Source organism: Balaenoptera ricei, chromosome 3 (assembly GCF_028023285.1).
Source record: "Balaenoptera ricei isolate mBalRic1 chromosome 3, mBalRic1.hap2, whole genome shotgun sequence".
NCBI lineage: Eukaryota > Metazoa > Chordata > Mammalia > Artiodactyla > Balaenopteridae > Balaenoptera > Balaenoptera ricei.
In genome coordinates this window covers 64,438,406-64,459,996 of record NC_082641.1, presented here as the reverse complement: position 1 = coordinate 64,459,996, position 21,591 = coordinate 64,438,406, and the positions used below count along the sequence as shown (strand labels likewise).

Here is a 21,591-nt window from a genome sequence, read left to right as displayed (position 1 = left end):
TGCGTCCTCATTATTCCATAGATCTCAATTTTAAATGTTACACCCTAGCATAAAACAGGGCTCAAAACAGGTGTTCATTTAATGCCAGATGAATGAATGTATACATACACACATCCTTATATACACAAAGTACCGATATTTTACACAAGAAAGATATAGTCTATGTATAGTTTTTAGTTAACTAACAATAAATTATTGAGAAGTCTCTTTTGAAATGTTTGTCCTAGACATCTCAAAAATATAACTGCATCCTTTCCTGTCTTGGAAAGCACAGTGAAGATAATTTCATTTTCCTTTGGCAGTTCAGTACCTCCCACTACCTAAGAGTTGCCATTCTAAAGACAGATACTCTCATGACAACACTGAACAAGTTTAAGGAGAGAAGTGAACCTGTACTGCACTCTAGGACTGTACCCCTGAAGGGTTTGATTTTAGTCTGTTTTATTAAATCCTTAGCAAATATTTATCTATGTTTTGCCACTTTAAAGTTAAGCCATTAAAAAAATTATACAATTAACTGGAGATGGTATTAAATTTTACCAAGGTTTCATTGTAGTACAAAATGTCTAATAATAGGTTTAGTTCTATTTGGAACATAAAGTTGTTTTCACCTGATTTTTATCTTTTTTTTTTACTCTTTCCTTTTCCTTCAAATCAACGAGCAGGTACTTACAGAATACCTCCTGTGTGCTCAGTAGAATAACTGGCAAAGGTATATTAAGACATGGGCTTCCCTGGTGGCGCAGTGGTTGAGAATCTGCCTGCTAATGCAGGGGACACGTGTTCGAGCCCTGGTCTGGGAGGATCCCACGTGCCGCGGAGCGGCTGGGCCTGTGAGCCATAACTACTGAGCCTGCGCGTCTGGAGCTTGTGCTCCGCAACTAGAGAGGCCCGCGCACCGCGATGAAGAGTGGCCCCCGCTTGCCGCAACTAGAGAAAGCCCTCGCATGAACCGAAGACCCAACACAGCCAAAAAATAAATAAAGAAAGAAATAAAGTAGCTATAAAATTTAAAAAAAAAATAGTTGGAAAAAAAAAAGGTATATTAAGACATGGTCCCTCCCTCAGGGCACTTACATCCAAGTGTGGGAGAAAAGACTCCTAATGAGGACACAATGCCACCTGGCAGAAATCAACTATAAAAAGTGTGCTATAACCTCTCCAGGCCTTAGGAGTTTAAAGCAGAGCACACACGGAAACTACAGTGGTCATGGAAGGCTCCCTGAGGACGAGCTGGGCAGGCAGAGCAGACCTGAGGAGAATCCGCATCAGTGACTGCACCATCCCTTCCTGAGACGAGAGCCTGACTGCCTGGACCACAGTAAAGGGTCCCAGGAAGAGTACGGTGGAGGGGAATCATTCTCTAATTACCTGGCATCATTGGAGAAGCAGGCTCAGACAAGAGAGGGAGAGGTGGGGGAGACCTGAGTCCTGTTATACCTTTGCTCTCCCCGACAGCCAGCTCCCTCCTCATGACCCCTTTCCACTGCTCTATGGTAAAGCAGGCCAAAGCCGAAGCACAAAGACAAGCAGAAGATGCTAATTCTCAGCTTCTATTTCTACAAGGGCCCAAGTCCTGATAAAGAAAGGGATTTTAGAGGGTATTCTGATGATGGATGATTTCTGCCTTAGGAATCTGATTTCAGAACTGACTCCACTGTAATAGGAGGTGAACAGGGAGGATGTGGCAGAAATAAAGAAATCTTGGAATACTGGGGCTGTGTCTGCAGGCTTTGACTGTGGGCTCTTCTTCACCCCAGAAATGACTTTTTGTTTGCTACCTCGGGGATGTAGACAGAGTTGATGAGAAAGACTTGCGGGAAATATGCTCAACTTCCGGATGACAGAGTGACATGATAAAAATGTTATTGCATAAAAGGAAGGCTGACCCCAGTATACAAGGACAACCTGGCAGAGGGAGAAACCAAGTGAGAGAAACTAGACAGCAATATACAAATCCAGGAGTCAGGAGAATAAATTCAGCATTTACTTTAATTCACAGCAGTTCTAGTGATTCACAGCAGATGGTTCAGCTTTTCCACTACTTACTCAAATGACTTGGAACTGCTTTTTCTTTCTGTGACTTTATGGTATAATAACATTAGTTTTACAATATAATATCTTACATTTCCAAGTGATAGTTTAATACATGAAAGTAATAATTTTAATGTCTTCATTATCCTTCTCATTCATCAATAAAGGGCAAGTAAACAATGATGGAAGTTTGTGAAGTGGAATATTATGCATCTTACAGTCAAACAAACTGAGTATCAGAGAAACTTGTTTTATATGCTGGATAATGAAGTAAGACTGCAGACATTTCAACAATCAGTTAAAAGTATGTAGAAAAAACATAACCAAGCAGACCAAAAAAATCCACTTTACATTAATTTCCAAAGATGATGCCTTTCCAAAGAAATATTCGATAAAGAAATTATCAGGATGGACATGTTGCTTCAATCATTAAAAAGCACAGCTCTATAGCTCCCAACGTAACCCCCAAGTAAGTATTTCATGTATTTGGTTCTCAAAAAAAGTGAGCACTGCAGTTACCAGCAGATGTCAGGCAGAGCTGTCAGCTGAAGACAACACTGTCTTCACCTGCATACCTAAGAACAGACTGCTATCTTATCCCAAAATTTTTTTCAAAACTATTTTGAATCTAATAGGCCTTATGTTTACCTGACCTGATTCTGAAGGATTTCCAGGTTCCTTAATGTTGTTCCATTAATTGTCATAAATTCCATTTCACCTGACAACTGTTTAAAATTCCTGTAAAAGAATGAAATATGAGCCATGATGTAAGTGCATAAAGAAATAGAAAAACTAATTTAGGCATTAGAAATACTCCAGTAACATGATTTCCTGCGATAGGAAATCGAACCAAAAAAAGCCAAAAAGAATATTCATTATGAGAGTATCTGCTATCGACGCTAGGTGCTGTTAGGTAAACTGCTGTGAAAGGACAGCTGTTGTCACACCAAAACCAAGAACTAGGAAGGGAAGTAATGGTACCAACAATTTTAAATTTTTTTTATATTTCCAGTAATAGAACCAAACATAGTCTTTTATCACTGGCAGAGCAAGTGGTGGTCTCTTCAGGAAAAGCTATGCAATTTGCTAGAAAAATATGTCAGTATACTTAAAAACGTCCTCCTTATTCTTTAGCATGAGATCATCCTGACAAACACTTTAAAAGCTTTTAATCAACATTCCGGTATGTGCAAATGTTATTTACTCTATAATTAAGACCACAAATTAATGTGGCTCTGTTTTAGTAGAGTATAAAACTGAAAAAGTAGAAATTACTTCCTTAAGTTCAAAGAATTCACATTCTCCATATGTCCCTGTAACTATCCCAAACTAGATTAAAAATTCAATAAATTTCAAATAAACTTGACTATTGAGTTCAATGTGATTAATAAATGTATGTACAATTCAAATTTTGTCCTTATTAGTCTGTCATGTTAAAAAGTATATTAATCAATGCATTACTAATCCAGTAATTAATTTCCTTTATAAGCCAGTCCTTTGACATTTCTGTCCACAGCACTTACAGATTTGATGGCTCATTTTTCAAAGCAAGAAAAATAACAGCAAGTCACTAAACTATTTGGAGGGAAAGCATGAGTGTTTGCATCATAAAACTAACCCCCCTCATCATGGCCGAAATAAGATGTAAATAAAATCCAGCTTCCTAAGCCAGTTATGGAAGCAAGCTTTCATCCAGGAATCTAGAGCCTAAAATCAGAGCCCAAGCAGCCACTGCTCATTGAGAGATGCCTCCACTTCTAGATGACTCCCACAACTAAGGTTCCAGAGCCCTGAAAAAGAAATAACTTACTGCATATTAGGAATGTTGCCTAGTAACTGAACACTGTCCCCTGGCAGTGTAATTTACCTGCGACAGGTTTGACCTAGCTTCCAAAGGATGACTTGTTAATGATTTTTAGAGGGAAGCAACTCCAACACTGATAGCAGGTGTGTGTAGACCATTCTCTCCTTCTTATAACCGTGAACTTAATTTGCCTTGCATTACAGTAATTTAACTTCTTCTGCTATCCTCATTAATAAAGCTAAGCTCCTTGGAGGCATGGGTTCTTTGTGTCTTATACATTTTGCAGCACCTGCAGAGCCTAGCAGAAAGTATATGCTCAGCAAAGGTCTGCCATCTTTCTATGGGGAGGCCAGTTTGGGTTTGTTTGGTTTCCTTTGAGTCATAAAGCCTAGAAATGTATGTGAAACACCCAGAGACGGTAATAAAATGTAAAGCCTTATTTTCAGGAAGAAACAATTAGGCAGTGATTTGCTGTACAACTGACAGATGTTCACACACCTTCATGGTCAAAGATACAAGTTGGAAGTATTGCTAGCCTGGACTCTGAGTTGCTATCTAACCAGTTCCCATGTGTTTAAAGAAAAGTCATTTACTTCCCCTGTTCTTGACAGGTTTAACCTACACCTAGGGGTGATTAATGAACACTTGAATACCTTAATCAGACACAGACTCTTGAAGGATGCTTAGTTGGCATCAAGAACCCACAATTCGGCAGCATGGACATCTGCACTGATCTTAATAAAAGAGATCAACCACTGGGCAATATTAAGTTAGACTGATTCCTGTGGAATGATAATTACCAAGCAACTATAAGAACTAACTATGCTTTCAGGTTTCCCATATGTTTGGATGATAATGTACTCTGGAGTTCTGACTCTTCCTTACAAATACAAAAGAAATTTCCTTCTGTCAGTGTCTATTTCCATTAGGAATTATATATATACTTTTGAAGTCAGGGTTATATCTGCCAGCATCCTTAGGAATTCGACAGTATATGATCACTGATCAAGCAATTCTAAATTATTTATCCTTTTGGAAAAAACCAAATTTTATGTGCTTTGAAATAAACCTTATAAACAATGCCTGGCTAGCATTCATCCTGTGTGAACTTCCACAGAAATCTTCCAAGTAACATGGGAAAATACTTCATTAATATTTCAGACAACAAAAATACAAAGGATGCTTTTTTTCCCCTCAAGTTTTATAATGGGAGAAAAATGTTCTTGCTGAAAATTGCCAAAGAAATTTAAGATTCTACATCATTCCTATACTACTTAAAGAAAAACAAAACAAAAACAAAAACAAAAACCAATCTTTCTGATTTACACAAAGGCAGCAAAGGTGTAGACCTCATGTGAAAGATCAACCCCTTACAAAGATTCTATTTAAATACTATTAATATTATTTGAAAATGAAAACAGACCAAAAAAAAAAAAAAGACACCCTACCACATTACATATGAAATCTATAGTGGAGAATAGTTCTCTATGTAGTTTTCAGAGTTCATACATTCACCATTTTTCTAACCTTTTGATGGTTAATTTATGAATTATAAATTGTATCATATGACAGAAATTGTTTTATTGTAGATTCACTTCTAATTTATTTGCAATTAAAACAAATATCTTTGCATTCCTAAATGCTGCCAGTATGCATATTAAAGAAGAAAATAAGAAGAAGGGTGTATAACAGATCCCTAACGAATCGCTAGGAGAATACATAGGACTCAGCATATAGTCATACTCACAGCTATGATTTATTACCATGAAAGGATACAAAGCAAAATCAGAAAAGGGAAAAGGTACATAAGGCAAAATCCAGAGGAAACCAAGGGCAAGCTTCCAAGAGTCCTCTCCTGGTAAAGTCACACAGGATGTACTTAGTTTCCCCAGCAGTGAGTTGTGGCAACATGTGTGAAATATCCACCAGAGAAGCTCATTAGAGACTCAGCACCCAGGGTTTTCACTGGGGGCTGTATTCACATAGGCACCTCTTCCCTACCGTGTACCAAAATTCCAGCTCCCAGAAAACAAGTAGGTGTTCAGCATAAACCATACTGTCTGCAGAAACCATTTAGGTACAGTGAGCCATTCTTACCAGAGAATGCTGGAAACCCTCCCCAAAGGCAAGGTCTCATATGCCAGTCAAGGGTCAAGCTTGCATGTAGGGTTTCCTAAGGATAGCTGTCTCATCAGGTTTGCCATGTTAATCTTTTCTTGCATCTCTCTCTTTTCAAATTCTGTTTCTCTTAAAAGTATCTCTGTTGTATTTATTTACTTTTGTATTCCTTCTAGTTTACTCTTTATTCCTAAACTGATCTTTTTCTTTAATATATAGTTCATTCTCAAATCCTATCACCTCATTTCAAATCTTTCCTATTTCTCATCTATTCTCATTTGTCCTTTCACATTTAGCATCATTTCCTTTTAGCTCATTTTGAAGTAGTAGGTTATAGTTTTTATTTAATTTGTGGGCATGTCTTTCTGGCATGCGTTCACTTTCTGTAAGGACATTATCCTGCTCCTTATTCTTTTTTATTATAATTTCATACGGGATTTCAATTTGGTTCTTTTCCCATTGCTAATTTTTAAGTGAAAATTAGTTTTCCAGAAGTTTCAGAACACAGACATTTTTTAGGATAGCTGATGTTACTTTACACATCTCCCTCTTCTGTTGTTTTTTTATGGTGTTCAATCATGGCACCTCACTTCTGCTTTCATTCGTAAAAGATTAAATGCATGAGTACTGTCCTTTAACCACAACTAGAAAATTATACAAATATATATATACACACTATATATATGTGTGTGTATATATATATATATACATTTAAAACTGTTTTCGGGCAGTTGGACATCAGGCAGCATAGAACTGTGATCCCTGAGAGAAGAAAAACAAAAGAGGTAAACACTATGACTAACTCCTTGGAGAGACCAAAGAAAGTAGAAGTTGTGAGACAGAATGCCAGAGATGACAGAGCTGCATACAGAGAGATGCAGAAGGGTCCCCTCAAGTCTTTGGCCAAGCACTGATCCTTAAATATGCGGAGGACCTCACATGGGATCAGGGAAAGAACCACAAGAAACAGTAGGACGAACAAGGGTTCACATAGGGCTTAGAATAGTTTGCTCTCTGACTAAAGAGAGTAGAAATACCTCAAAATACTTAGGGCATTGGGTAGAAGTCTTGGAAGTGTATTGCTTTCAGGATGGGATTAAAATAGACATAGACAAGGATTTCCCAATCTTGGTACTAAATGATATTTTACTGAGATAGCTCCTATCTGTCCACCCCACCTCTGCAGAACAGGAAGTAGCTTACCCAGGATCGATATGATATAGGGTAATTCTTCAGAGAGCCAAAGATAAGGGGCTAGTGAAGGTAGAATATGGAAAGGCAAGAAAATTATTCTGCTACCCTTTTTTTTATTCCACTGGCTTTTAAACTAGCATTTTCCTAGAATGTCAATTGCCAGCTTTTAAATCTCTCAACTCTACAAAGTTAATTACTCTTTTAAAAAGCTGTTTATAAGGGGCTTCCCTGGTGGTGCGGTGGTTAAGAATCCGCCTGCCAATGCAGGGGACACGGGTTCGAGCCCTGGTCCGGGAAGATCCCACATGCCGCGGAGCTACTAAGCCCGTGCGTCACAACTACTGAGCCTGCACTCTACAGCCCGCGAGCCACAACTACTGAGCCCATGCACCACAACCACTGAAGCCTGTGCGCCTAGAGTCTGTGCTCCGCAACAAGCCCGTGCACTGCAACAAAGAGCAGCCCCCGCTTGCCACAACTAGAGAAAGCCCACGTGCAGCAACAAAGACCCAGTGCAGCCAAAAATAAATAAATTAAAAAAAAAAAAAAAGCTGTCTATGTTAGTAGCTGTCCTCTTTATCTTCAACTTTATGGTCTGTGAAATAAGAATTGAAACCAAGAATAAGAAAGGTGATGAAGTTTTATGAATGCTTTTCAATACCACTTCTTAATACTACTTCTCAATTAACTGTGCATTAGTATAAAGCACAGTTTTATATTATAGTGTTGTAGTCAACACTATAATACATTCAATAGTTATCATGAATACCAACTGACAGAATTCTTAAGCTTTCTTTTAATTCATGTCAATTAATATTTTTAATATTCTTTAGCAACAATACCACACAGCTCATTCTTGCCGCAGAATATTCTATTCAGAGCAGGTAAACTTCTTACCTAGTACTTACCAAAATTCAATTCAATAGTACTTACCAAATTCAATTTAAGAAATGTTTTTTAATATAACACCACCCTTTTTTTATTTTTGAGAAATCACTTACTTGGGTTTGGAAAGCACCTTTTCCAAGTTAAACTCTTTCAGGTATCTTATTATGGCAGCCAAAGAGCAAATCACAGGCTTTTCCAAGTTAATGATACCAGAAAAACTTTGAGAACCTAAAAAAACAGAATATACACCTTCATTAAAGTTATTATTCATTATTAAAAACAAACATTAAGTTAAATAAAATTTAGTTTATGATTTTTGAAATAATAATTTAGACCGTTATCTCCTAAAATTCCCTTTGGAAAAATACAGAAGTTTACAAATACCTAGGGTACGGAGAAAAGGGCATTTTCTGATGGTGGATGACCCTTTTTTGGAGAGCAACAGAGCAACTATTTTCAAAGTGTAAAATGCTCATCCCCTTTGACCCAGAAATACTCCAAAGTGCTTGTTAAAGATGTGTATACCAGAAAGTGAGTTGAAAAATCTTTTCTAGTAGTTTCTGCTTTATAACAAAGTCAATCAGCTATACATATATATATATCCCCATACTACTTCCCTCTTAAAAAATTAGACACAACCTAATTGAACATCAATAAAGTATTACTTAAATAAATTTCAGTATATCCAGATTATTATGCACCTACTAATGGGAATGACTTTCCCACTAGCTTTCCATCTGGTCTCCCACCTTTACCCCTGTGCCCTATAGGGTATTCTTAACAGAGCAGCCAAAGGAATCCTTTTTAAAATGTACGTCACATAACTGGATTACTTTGCTTACAAATCCTCCAACATTTCCCAACTCACTGAGAGAAGCAGCACAAGTTAGTACAGGGTCTAAAAGTCCCTACACAACCTGCCTTCCATCTCCTTTCATCTCTGAGCTCACCTCCTAATATTCTCCCCCTGAGTTACTCTGTCCCAGCACCCAGGCTCCTTGATATTCTTTAAACACACCAAGCACTTAAGATATGTTGTACTTACTGTTGTCTCTGCCTGAAACACTGTTCCTTCACACGTCCATGTGGTTTTCCCCCTTAACTCCTTTAATCTTCATTCAAATCTTTGTTCAATTGCCACATTCTCAGTGTGGCCTTCCTTCACCACTCTACTTAAAAATTCACCTCTTCCCTGCCTTTCTGTATAGTACTCATCACCTTTAAACACTATTTTATTGTACACCTCCCCCTATTAGACTGTAAACTCCAGAAGGGCAGGAATTTTTGTCTGTTTAATTCCTTACAGTACATAAAATGCCTTAAATAGGCATTCAATAAAAATCAGTTGAAAGAATAAATACGTTATATTAAACAAATACATAGAAATATGTATGTTTATGTGTAGATCTGTACATCAAAAAATTCTTAAGGATTTGAGGGGAAGGACTTGTACTTTTTTCCTTACACACAACTATGTTTTAACTTTTTTTGCAGTAGGTATTTATAACCTTTAGAAAAAATTACAAGATATCCTCTACAAATCTGTAATATAAAATATATTACTTTCAACTATAGCTTTTTATAAAACCAAGGTGTAAATGACGAGTTAACAAAACTCTTTTCCCTTCTACTGAGAATTTCATCTTTTAACTGTCTAGCTCTGTTCCCCAGGAAACCTGACAAAGATGAAGTGCCATTGTGTTATGAGGTAGCATTGCGTATGGTAAAAATGACCTGAAATCAGTAAACTGCATCTGAACTAGGGGAAATTATAAATACCTGACTCCAGAATTTTGGCCTTCCTCGAGTACACTGACTCTTTGAACTTGGCATGTCCTTTGGAGAAATTCCAGCAAGAGATAAGGTTTCCTATAGGGCATGGGGCTTCTAAGCCAGGGCAGATCCTGCATCCCCCTGATGAAAGTCTGCTTTCTTTGCAACTGAGCAGTCACTAGAGGAGGGAGGGGATTTTAAGCGCCCAATGACTCTGTGGACTGCTGCAAAGACTGCTGAGTACTCCTCCCACTAAGAGGAACAGCGTCTTGTCGGCAAACTGGATTTTCTGTCCTATATCCTTCTAAGTGAATCTGATGCCAAGAGTGGCTTATGATAGTTTCGTGACTTAGTCTTGTCTTTAGTCGAACATAAGATGATGATCCCTTGGTGATATCTCGGACTGCCATTATAAATGGGTTACACTCTCAGACGCTTGATTCAATTTGGCCAAGACACCATGAGATTAAAAGGGATGGGGAAAGAAATGCCAACAAGACATTGATGCCTAAGAGGGAGCTGGGGGAGGCTGGTCTAACAGTGAAAGCTCTGCAGCTTGTGATAGGGGATAAAATTGGATCTTAGCATAAGCTGGACTGGCAGGAATGAGGGGTACAGACCAAATCAAACACATACTTGGCTGAGAAAACGTGAATTAGACAAACAATGGTAATCCAACATCTTAAGACCCTGTCACTAATGTTCTGGTATTTTAATTCTGGCCATCAATTTTGGGAAATGCTAGCCTTCATTAGGAGATTTACCCAGACATTTTATAAAATTGCAGGAAAATCATGGGCTATCTTTTAAAGGAAGCAAAAAGGAAGGTTCTTCAGTAACTAACTTGTTACACTCCAATGAATATGTCAAAAACATCAAGTTACTAAATGGTCATAATTACAAAGAAGCAGCTGCAGTTGTGCTTCTGACCAGTTATTAATCAATAACTATCTAGTTTCCATTAGAGTTTAAGTCAAACTTGCACCTTTATCCAAATCTCAACTCAGTTAAATTTGAGGACACATGGCTAACATGTATAAAATATTTAGCTTTACCGTCAACTACGTCTTTTGCATAAAATTCTGTAACCTCTTGGAAAGCGTGGCTGTATTCAAAACACATGCTATCCATCCTTTCTACTCGAATTCTGTCATCCCGCACGCTGAAAGAAAAAAATGCAAAATTAAAAAACAATTATCCACAATCTTGCACTATCTGTATTTAGGCCTTGACCTGACCAAAATAAATAAGACTCATTCCTTATTCTCTCCCAAGTTGAAAAAAAAGAGACAAAGAGCTAAGGTTTCCCTGTCAAAAGGCTGCATTTCATAAAATATTATTACTTTTACTACTGGTATTTTATATCACCTAGCACACTGTGAGTACTTTATATATATTGTTATTAAGAACTCATTAAAATTAAGGTCAGTTACCTTAATAAACACAAAAGGGAGAAAAATGGAAAAGCATCAATTTAATTGCATCAATTGTTTAAATCCACTAGAAACAGAATACATCATTAATTTCTTTGAAGTGGCATCTTTGGTTGGCACTATGCTAATAAGTCCATTTCTTCTACCACAGCCTCCAGTCAAATATAGTAAATTCCCCTTAAGTCAACTCTCACTCTTTCTATAAGTGGTTCTACACTTCTAAAAAAATATGCATATATGTGTGTGTGTATATACATAAATGATCATGTAAGTACATAAACAAAATCATCAAATCATCATCCACGCTAGCAGTGCATTGTCTTTTCCATTTTCTAGTTTGCTTGACTCCCCATTCCCCTCCGCTCCCCTCCTCTCCTTTCCTAATCACCTCACTCACAACCCCTGTTAACAGCCTAGGAGGAATCCTTCCTCATTTTTTTCATGTTCATATGGTCATACGTAAGTATGTCATATACACCTACTCATACATGCATTGTTTTATAAAAAGGGGATGACTTTATACAAACTTCCCTGCATCTTCTTTTCTTCACTAAATAATAACTCTTGGAAATCCCTCCATATAAAGTGACCTAGCTACAACTCATTCTTTTTAATGGCTGAAAAATATTTGATAGTATGTAAAAGCCATAATTTATTCCACCATTTCGTTACTATTGGACATTCACTTGATGTTAACATGTTGCCACATGTTGCTTTAGAATATTTTTATCTAAAAATAAAAATTACAGATACAGGTGTATCCTGCACACGTCCCTCTTCAGTCATATTCATCTACCATCTTCAGAAGAAAACACTACCTACAATTTGGTGTATATTAGCACCATGTATGTTTTTATACTTCACAATATATTTTAGCATCTTTACACAATACACTGTATCATTTCATGTTTTAAATTTCATATAAGCAGTACTTTATTACACCTATCCTTCTACAACTTGCTTTCGCACTCAGAATTATATTTCTAAGATTTATACATGAAGATGGACATTTTTTTTTAACATCTTTATTGGAGTATAATTGCTTTACAATGTTGTTAGTTTCTGCTGTATAACAAAGTGAATCAGCTATACATATACATATATCCCCATATCCCCTCCCTCTTGCACCTCCCTCCCACCCTCCCTATCCCACCCCTCTAGGCAGTCACAAAGCACCGAGCTGATCTCCCTGTGCTATGCGGCTGCTTCCCACTAGCTATCTATTTTACGTTTGGTAGTGTATATATGTCCATGCCAGTCTCTCACTTCGTCCCAGCTTACCCTTCCCCCTCCCTGTGTCCTCAAGTCCATTCTCTACGTTTGCATCTTTATTCCTGTCCTGCCCCTAGGTTCTTCAGAACCTTTTTTTTTAGATTCCATATATGTGTTAGCATACGGTATTTGTTTTTCTCTTTCTGACTTACTTCACTCTGTATGACAGTGTCTAGGTCCATCCACCTCACTACAAATAGCTCAATTTCGTTTCTTCGTATCTGTTTTTAAATGTTCAATTATTTATTTCTGAGTAAATTTTTAAGATTTGCTTTTCAAATTTAATTCACCTGAATTTATTTTGGGGGATGGTGTGAAGTTAGAAATACACTTTTATTTTCCATACGATTATCAATTAAGGATCAAGCACCATTATAAAACATTCCATCTTTTCCTACTAATTTAGAATGCTGCCTCCACATTTCTGTATACATTGTGACTCTGTTTCTGCCTTCTATCCTATTCCACTGATCTTTTTGTCTATCTCTGTATCAGGACCACAGTACTGTAATTTCCATGGTTTGGTATCAGTATCTGTGGCAAGGATCCTACCTTGCTTTTCAAGATTGTCTTGGCTATTCTTGGGCTTTTGAATTTCTTTAGAAATTTTAGGTTCATTTTGTCAAGTTTCACAAAAACCTTATTGGGCTTTTGACTGGATTTACAATGAATTAATTTAGAGAGAAATGATATCTTAACAAATGAAGATATCCTATTGTTAAAGATGGCATAATATCTCTATTCATGTCTTTTATATCTAACAATAATGTTCTGTAATTTTCTCCATGTTATATATATCTTTGGTTGTGCTCACTCTTAGATATATTATAGATTAATACTACTGTGAAGGGAATCTTTTCTTCTATTACATTGACTAAAAGCTTATCACTGGTGTACATGAACCTAAATTTTTATATGTAGCAACTATGCTAAACACTTTTTTCCTGTATTGTCTATGTGTGAATTAATATCATCTTCAAGAAGAAAATTTCTATTTTTCATTTCTTTTTCCTGTCTCGCTACACTACTGGCTAAGACCTTCAGGGCTGCGTTGAACAAAGGTAAGGCTAACAGCCATCCTTTGCTTTCTTACTGATACTAATCGGAATGCTTCCAAAGTTTCGACTCTTAAATATGATTTTTACTAATGGGTTTTGGAATAAATGACTTATTAGCCTGAGGTTTGGTAAGTTTCCCAGTTTTTGCAAAAATAAAAAAAATTAGTCATAAAGGATTACTGAATCTTAGCTAATGCTCTTTCTATAGGTATTAAAATAATCACATTGTTTCCGCTCACTTAATCTGGTAAGATATTATTCATATTTTCTGATGCTGAATGATCTTTGCATTCCTGGAATATATTATACTTGTCATGATGTTCTGCGTTGCTTAAATAAAGTTATAAATTTGATTTCTTAGTGTTTTTCTTTTCCCCCAGAAAATCTGTGCCAGCATACCTAGCTCCAAAGGCTTTTTCTGTTCTACTGAAAGACCAGACAGGCATAAGCTGCTTCAGGAAGAAATCGAAGAGGGAGGATTTTCTCCCATCTGTAGTGCTGAAGAGGATTTTTCCACCTTAATCCAATGGAGAGAGTATCAGACTAACTATTGCAAATCTCGTATCAATTTTTATCTTCCTGTAGACACCCTTAATACCTGGATTTTTAGAATCCTACTGCAAAGCTATTTAGTAACTCAAAAAGCAATGAATGACCTTAGGTGAGTTCCACAATGCTTTTGTACAAGTTCCTAGAGTGAACACACGAGGCAGCTGGTAACTCAATTACTGTTCTAATATTTTGTTTGAGAAGCAGATAAGGATTTAGAAACACATTAAGTTTGATAAAAATGGACTTGTCAGTTACCCTTGAGGCTTTCATGGAAGCATTACAAGTGTGTTAAATTCAACATTCTGCAATCTGTATATAAAATACCCTCATGCAAATTTTTTTCCACAGACTGATTGGAGTTATATGTGAAATCTCTTATCTGTGTTTCCCTAGATTTCTTTATGGTAAAATCAAATCACTGTATCTTTGAAACAAAAGTCTACTTGAAACACTGTATACATAGACAGTAATATCCAACCAGAATTTTGTCAAACTAGATTTTAGTAAAATTTCTATATTCAACAGAGAACTGTCAATCTTGGTTTCCTCAAACTGTAGCCTGTGAAATACCTGCATCAGAATCACCTGCAACACACATTAAAAGCACAGATGCCACACCCCGAATGTGTTCCATCTGAATTCAGCAAGAAGCTGGAGGAGAGGGGGTATTTTCATTTTCAACAGGGTTTTCGGGGTGACTCACAGGCAAACTGAAAACACTCATCTACACGAACAATACTGGCAGCCATTCTAGGACTAGAGTACAAAGTGGAAATATAAATCTTCTCCAAAGACAGTCTATGTTTTTAGCTGCTCTATTAGAGGTGAGCAGTAAATATCTTTTCACCAAAAAATTAAGGAAGTCAACGATGGTCCCATAATTGACCAAGGACTTAAAAACTTATAAAAAAAACACCTTCCCACCCTCTACAGAGGCTGTTTGTGACCAGAGGCTGAAGCCTTCTGAACAGAAAAGAGGCTGAACAGAGGCTATGCTCCTGGCTCCGTGGGCCTGGGGTGGCAACTGCCCTTCTGCACTGGATGGGAGGACTAATGTCAGCATGTGAGTCTCAGTCACTACATGGGGTGTGCAAAGCTGGACTGTTTTAAGATTTCTAATTTTATTTTATTTTTTTAAACATATATTTATTATTTATTTTTGGCAGCATTGGGTCTTAGTTGTGGCACGCGGGACCTTCGTTGAGGCATGTGGGATCTTTCATTGAGGCGTGCGGGCTTCTCTCTAGCTGTGGCAGCAGGTTTTCTCTTCTCTAGTTGTGGCACGCGGGCTCCAGAGCATGTGGCCTCTGTAGTTTGTGGCACGTGGGCTCTCTAGTTGAGGCACACGAGCTCAGTAGTCATGGCACTCGGGCTTAGCTGCCCTGCAGCGTGTGGGATCTTAGTTCCCTGACCAGGGATCGAACCCATGTCCCCTGCATTGTAAGGTGGATTCTTTAGCACTGGACCACCAGGGAAGTCCCAAGATTTCTAATTTTAAAAAATCCTTTTCATATGTTACATGCCTCTGTGTTGCCAAATACATTGTTTTTGAAAAATTAAGTGGCAATAAAACTCTCAACAAGTGTGGAACCTACACTAAAAAAAGGGGGAAATTTAGACCCAGTAATGTCAACTTGGACATAAAATTGGTGATTCTCTGGTGCTGAGTAGCAAACTACCTACAAAGATTTTGTTAATGTTTAATTGTGACCAAATGTCAACTTACCAATTTATGATCTATGCTGACTTTTGAAACTATAATTTTTATAGATGAAAAGAGCCTTGCTAAAGGCTGACAATCTACTCTAGGAAAACCCAAGGCCTCTTCTGACAGTGTATTTATTGATAATAATAATACAGATTGAGTTCCAAGCTTGCTGAGTGATTAATTCTTTCCTCTGAGGAAAAAATGTAATAGAGATCGAGATTGAATAAAACAGACTATGTAACATAGTTACAATGCCTCTATATTAGAATTAGGATGAAATTCATTAATTTATTACTTCTTATAATAGGGAACCGTCACTTTCTTAGAAGACTGAGGGCATTATGTCAAATTATAAAGACAACCACTAGAATGAAAATATCAGAATAACCCCAGAAGAACAGCAAGGAAAACAGACCACATAGTGGAAGATTCTTTAAGATATAAAAATAGAAAACTAAATATGGACAAACTAATATCAAATATATCTACCATAATGACAAATGTAAATGGACTAAACTCACTTATTTAAAGAAAATTAACCTCGGATTGGATTACAAAAGAAGAAAAACTGGGACTTCCCTGGTGGCACCGTGGTTAAGAATCTGCCTGCCAATGCAGGGGACACAGGTTCAAGCCCTGGTCCGGGAAGATCCCACATACCGCGGAGCAACTAAGCTCGTGCACCACAAATACTGAACCTGCACTCTGGAGCCCACGAGCCACAACTACTGAAGCCCGCGCACCCAGAGCCCATGCTCCGCAACAAGAGAAGCCACCACAATGAGAAGCCCGTGCACCACAATGAAGAGTAGCCCCTAATGCTGAATACTAGTGGTCATAGTAACTATTCTTGTTATTCTTCTGACTTTTTTAGGTCTATTATTAGTGCTTGCTATTGTTTCAGTTGTATAATCTTACACAGTATAGAAGTTTCCTGAAGCATTGTTGTAATTTTTGGTGTTGTCTTGTAATTAATAATGGATGAATGGATGTTGAATTTTATCAAAATACTTTTCACATCTGTCTAGATGATCATATATTTTTCTCCTCTACCTTACTAATGTGATGGGTTATATTATTAGATTTCTTTATGTTGAACTGTTTTTATATTCTTCAGCTAAGGCATCACACTATCTTGTATTTATCCTTTTTATTATACTGATGGATTGTTTGCTAACATTTAATTTTGGAGATTGATTATATGATTTACACCTTAAAAAAAAAAAAGAGTAGCCCCTCCTCGTTGCAATTAGAGAAAGCCCACACAGCAACGAAGACACAACGCAGCCATAAATAAATAAATAAATAAATTTATTAAAAAAAGAATAAGAAAAACTTTCTACACTACCAATAGAAGCAAAACTTAAAGTAATTCAGAAAGGTTAGAAAGAAAAGGTTGGCTGGAAAAAAATTGCCCAGATGAATATATTAGGCTAGTGCAAATAAAAAGAAAGCATGGGACAAGATTTTCTTATCAGGCAAGATAAAATTCAGGACAAAAAGCATTATAACCAGACAAAGAGAGGTACTTAATGATAAAAAGGACAAGATGGAAGAAAAGCTTTTCACCCCATATCCTTACAAGAGTTTTAGATTTTTGAACCATTGGAATATACCACTTATTCAAAAAATAAAATTGTTTCTTAAGAAGAGAGAAAGAGGGCTTCCCTGGTGGCGCAGTGGTTGAGAATCTGCCTGCCAATGCAGGGGACACGGGTTCGAGCCCTGGTCTGGGAAGATCCCACATGCCGCAGAGCAGCTGGGCCCGTGAGCCACAACTACTGAGCCTGCGCGTCTGGAGCCTGTACTCCGCAACAAGAGAGGCCGCAATAATGAGAGGCCCGTGCACCGCGATGAGGAGTGGCCCCCACTTGCCACAACTAGAGAAAGCCCTCGCACAGAAATGAAGACCCAACACAGCCATAAATTAATTAATTAATTAATTTAAAAAAAAAAAAAAAAGAACAGAGAAAGAAAAAGCAAAGAGTGGATTACAGGATTTACACAGGAGCTCCCAGGAGAAGATGTTTGTCCACTTCCCTGGACTTAAACCTGGGAGGCTAGGAGTCCGGGAAACGGAATGGCTGCAACCTTCCTGCTACCTTGTGGAACATAAGAGGGCAAACGCCAGAGGGAGAGACAAAGGAGAAGAGCCCCTAAATCCATCCATGCCCAATTCCAGCCTACCTTCAAGCTTTTCACTTACATGAGCCAGTATGTTCATTTTTAACTTTTAAAAATTCAATAAGAACTCACTATAAAGTATACAGTTTTCAAAAAGCAAAAAAGGAGAGAAGGAAGTGGACACAATCACACAGACAGCATCTTAGAAAGATGGCAACCTCTACTGTTGGCCAGATGGGCAATAGTGAACTGAGGTGAGAAAGACCCAGTTTGATTTCAGCTGGTGAGCCTGCTTCAGACCAAACCAAGAGGGAGACAGAGTACAAGTCAGAGACTGTAGAGACCAGGAAGCCCCCGGCCACCACTACACACACAGTTTCCCACCAAGCAGAGATAAAGGGACCTTAGACAAGTTACCATTGGGGGCTAGAAATTAAAAGCACATTTAGGGCAAGCCCCCGCAGGGTTAGAAAGACCCGAAGTAAGGAAACGCTAGGACCTAGCCCCAGAGGACAGGCCTGTTGGGGAGCCAGAAGAAGAACTGAGAATCTCCTCACTCACTATGCAAACTCCATGGGGCCTCAGACAGAGGAGGCCTAAGGCCCAGGAAGTAACCAAGGCCTGCACGAATGGCAGCTGTGCCTGCTGTTCAAAAGACTAAGATAGGAGGTCATATCTTATCTTACCTTATCTTAAGGCAAGAAGTCTACACTAGGTAAACTCATGTCTTTCTAAAATTTTCTCTAGCTTTTGATTTTACTTTTTCTTTTATAGTAGTTGTTACTTTAAGAAAAAAAAAAAAAAAGGTAACACTCCAACAAAAAATTGCTCATCTGTCTGGAAACTGCTAACCTGACAGGGAAGTATTTCTATCTGCAATGAGGTCAGGAAAACTAAAAGGATTAGAGCGCTCAAACTTGGGGAACCAGGGGGAAGAGAAAAACGAAGGGGGAGGGAATGGAGGCAGAAAGCCCAAGGGCCTAGAGAAGGCATCATTTCTGCCTATCGTCATAACCTCCCAGCTCTTCTTCCCTGACCCTGGAAATCTTCTCTAAGGATGAACTCCCTTGGAACAATACTTTAAAACCTCCATCCTTTTCTTAATCTTTCAGTCCATCCCAATCCTGGGTCTTTTTGCCACCCATCTCCACATACCATACCCCCAGCCCTGTGCACATATTCTTACTTAACAAGCCAGCCAAGACTCACCTCCTCTAAGACGCTTTCCCAGAAGAATAACCACATGCTAGGATGGCCTGTGCTTTCTACTGAACATGTGGGACTGCAGTTTGTAAAGTAATACCTTCAGAAATAAAGCTACTTTGTTTGAAGCACACATGCTTTTTGTCAGGAACTTCACTGCCAGAGATAGAAATACAAACTGTAATATGCATTATAAAGGAATGAAAGTTTCATGGAATATTAACCAAAATAATGTCAACTGTGCTATAAAACATTACTCCTTTTGAAGTCCAGAAGCAGAGGTGAAAGAAGGGAATGGTTGCTTCTTTGTGTGTTTTTACTGAGAAGCCGTATAATGGAGTGGTTCAGAGCCTATGCTTCAGAGCCAGGAAGTCTGGATCAAATCCCAGTTCTGCCACTTAGTAGTTGGATAACCCCAGACTTAACAGCTCTCTGCCTCAGTTTCCTGGAAATCTGTATTAAAAGAATAGTAGCTCCCTCACAGGGGGTTTGTGAAGATTAAATCAGTCAATAAATATTATAAAGCCCCTAGAATAGCGTCTAATACATAGTGTTAGCTATTGCTATTATTATTAACATTATTACTGCTACTTAACAATGAAAGATAGGAATAGTCAGTCACGTGCTCAAAGGAAAAGGGGAAAAAAGGGAGAGCGCTTTAGAATAGATGAAAGTGGGCAGGACAGGCACAAAGGAAAGAACACATCAGCGATGAAAAATATTCTCAGTAGATACCAAGATGTGTCTCTAACGGTACCTTTTTCACTCCAGGGGAGCACAGGATGAAGATGAGGAAAAGCTAATGTGGGATTTCAGAACCCACTACCCCTCCCCAAAATAGCACCTCACCTACTTCTGATGCTTGAAACGCCTTTAAATAGACACAAAGAATTTTCATTTCACAGGCAGAAACAAAAGAAGTCACTCAAAGGTCACTTAAATAGCAGTCTTCAAAGATGACAAAAGATACTAGTTAATTTTAAAGTTTAACTTTAGAAAAATTAACAAAAGTTGCTAAACTCTAAAACCAATTACCTAGACATGTACACACTACTATATATAAAATAGATAACTAATAAGGACCTACTGTATAGCACAGGGAATACTACTCAATACTCTGTAATGACCCATATGGGAAAAGAATCTACGCGTTGGCCAAAAAGTTCCTTCAGTTTTTAAGTAAAAATAAAAGACATTTTTCATTTTCACCAAGAACTTCATTGAACAACGTATTCACCGTTTTGTTCCACTAACTTCTGCCATTTTTCAGGCAACTGCATAATTCCATCTTCCCAAAACTTTTTATCTTTTTGAGCAAAGAACTGTTCTGGGAGCCTTTTATAGTCTTCCAGGGAATTGAAATTTTTTTCCACTAAGAGAATTTTGTAAAGACCGAAATAAATGGAAATCTGAAGGTGCAATGTCTGGTGAATACAGAAGATGAATCAGAACTTTCCAGCCAGTCTGTAACAGTTTTTGCCTGGTCATCAAAGAAACATGTGGTCATGCGTTATCCTGATGGAAGATTATGCGTTTTCTGTTGACTAACTCTGGTCACTTTTCATAGAGTGCTGCTTTCAGTTGGTCTAATTGGGAGCAGTACTTGTTGGAATTAATAGTTTGGTTTTCCGGAAGGAGCTCATAATAGAGGACTCCCTTCCAATCCCACGATATACACAATACATCACCTTCTTTGGATGAAGACCGGCCTTTGGTGTGGTTGGTGGTGGTTCATTTCACTTGCCCCACGATCTCTTCCGTTCCACATTATTGTACAGTATCCACTTTTCATCGCCCATCACAATTTGTTTTAAAAACAGAACGTTTTCATTACGTTTAAGTGGAGAATCGCATGTAGAAATACGGTCAAGAAGGTTTATTTCGCTTAACTTATGTGGAACCCAAACATCAAAGCGATTAACATAACCAAGCTGGTGCAAATGATTTTCAATGCTTGATTTGGATATTTTGATTATGTTGGCTATCTGCCGTGTGCTGCAACATTGACTGTTCTCAATTAATGTCTCGATTTGATCGTCATCAACTTCAACTGGTCTACCCAACTGTGGAGCATCGTCCAGCGAGAAATCATCAGCACGAAACTTCGCAAACCACTTTTGACACATTCAATCAGTCACAGTACCAAAAACTCAAATGTTCAGCAAGTGAATGGATAAACAAGTTCTGTAGCAATTCTACTGAACAATAAAAAGGAACAAACTACCCATACACTCAAAGCATGGGTGAATTTCACAGGCATCATGCTGAAAGGGGCTGGACATGAAAGAGTACATACTGTAATGATTCCATCTATGTGAAATTCTGTAACAGTCGAATCAGATCAGTATTTTTTTGGAGTAGGAGGTGGACATGGGGAGAAAAATGACTGCAAAGAGGCACAGGGAACTTTCTGGGAAGATGGAAATGTTC

At 37.9% G+C, this 21,591-nt stretch overlaps 1 protein-coding gene across 4 annotated transcripts in view; it reads right to left on the bottom strand.

Annotated features, from left to right (window-relative positions):
• MSH3 (mutS homolog 3) overlaps positions 1–21,591 on the bottom strand; it is a 182,525-nt gene that overhangs the window by 116,188 nt on the left and 44,746 nt on the right. For all 4 annotated transcript variants that reach the window (XM_059916664.1, XM_059916665.1, XM_059916666.1 and 1 more), the window contains exons 9-11: positions 10,867–10,973; positions 8,152–8,266; positions 2,688–2,772 (exon numbers count right to left, since the gene is read on the bottom strand). In XM_059916664.1, the coding sequence (XP_059772647.1) occupies positions 2,688–2,772; positions 8,152–8,266; positions 10,867–10,973 (307 nt within the window). The remainder of the gene's footprint in view (positions 1–2,687; positions 2,773–8,151; positions 8,267–10,866; positions 10,974–21,591) is intronic.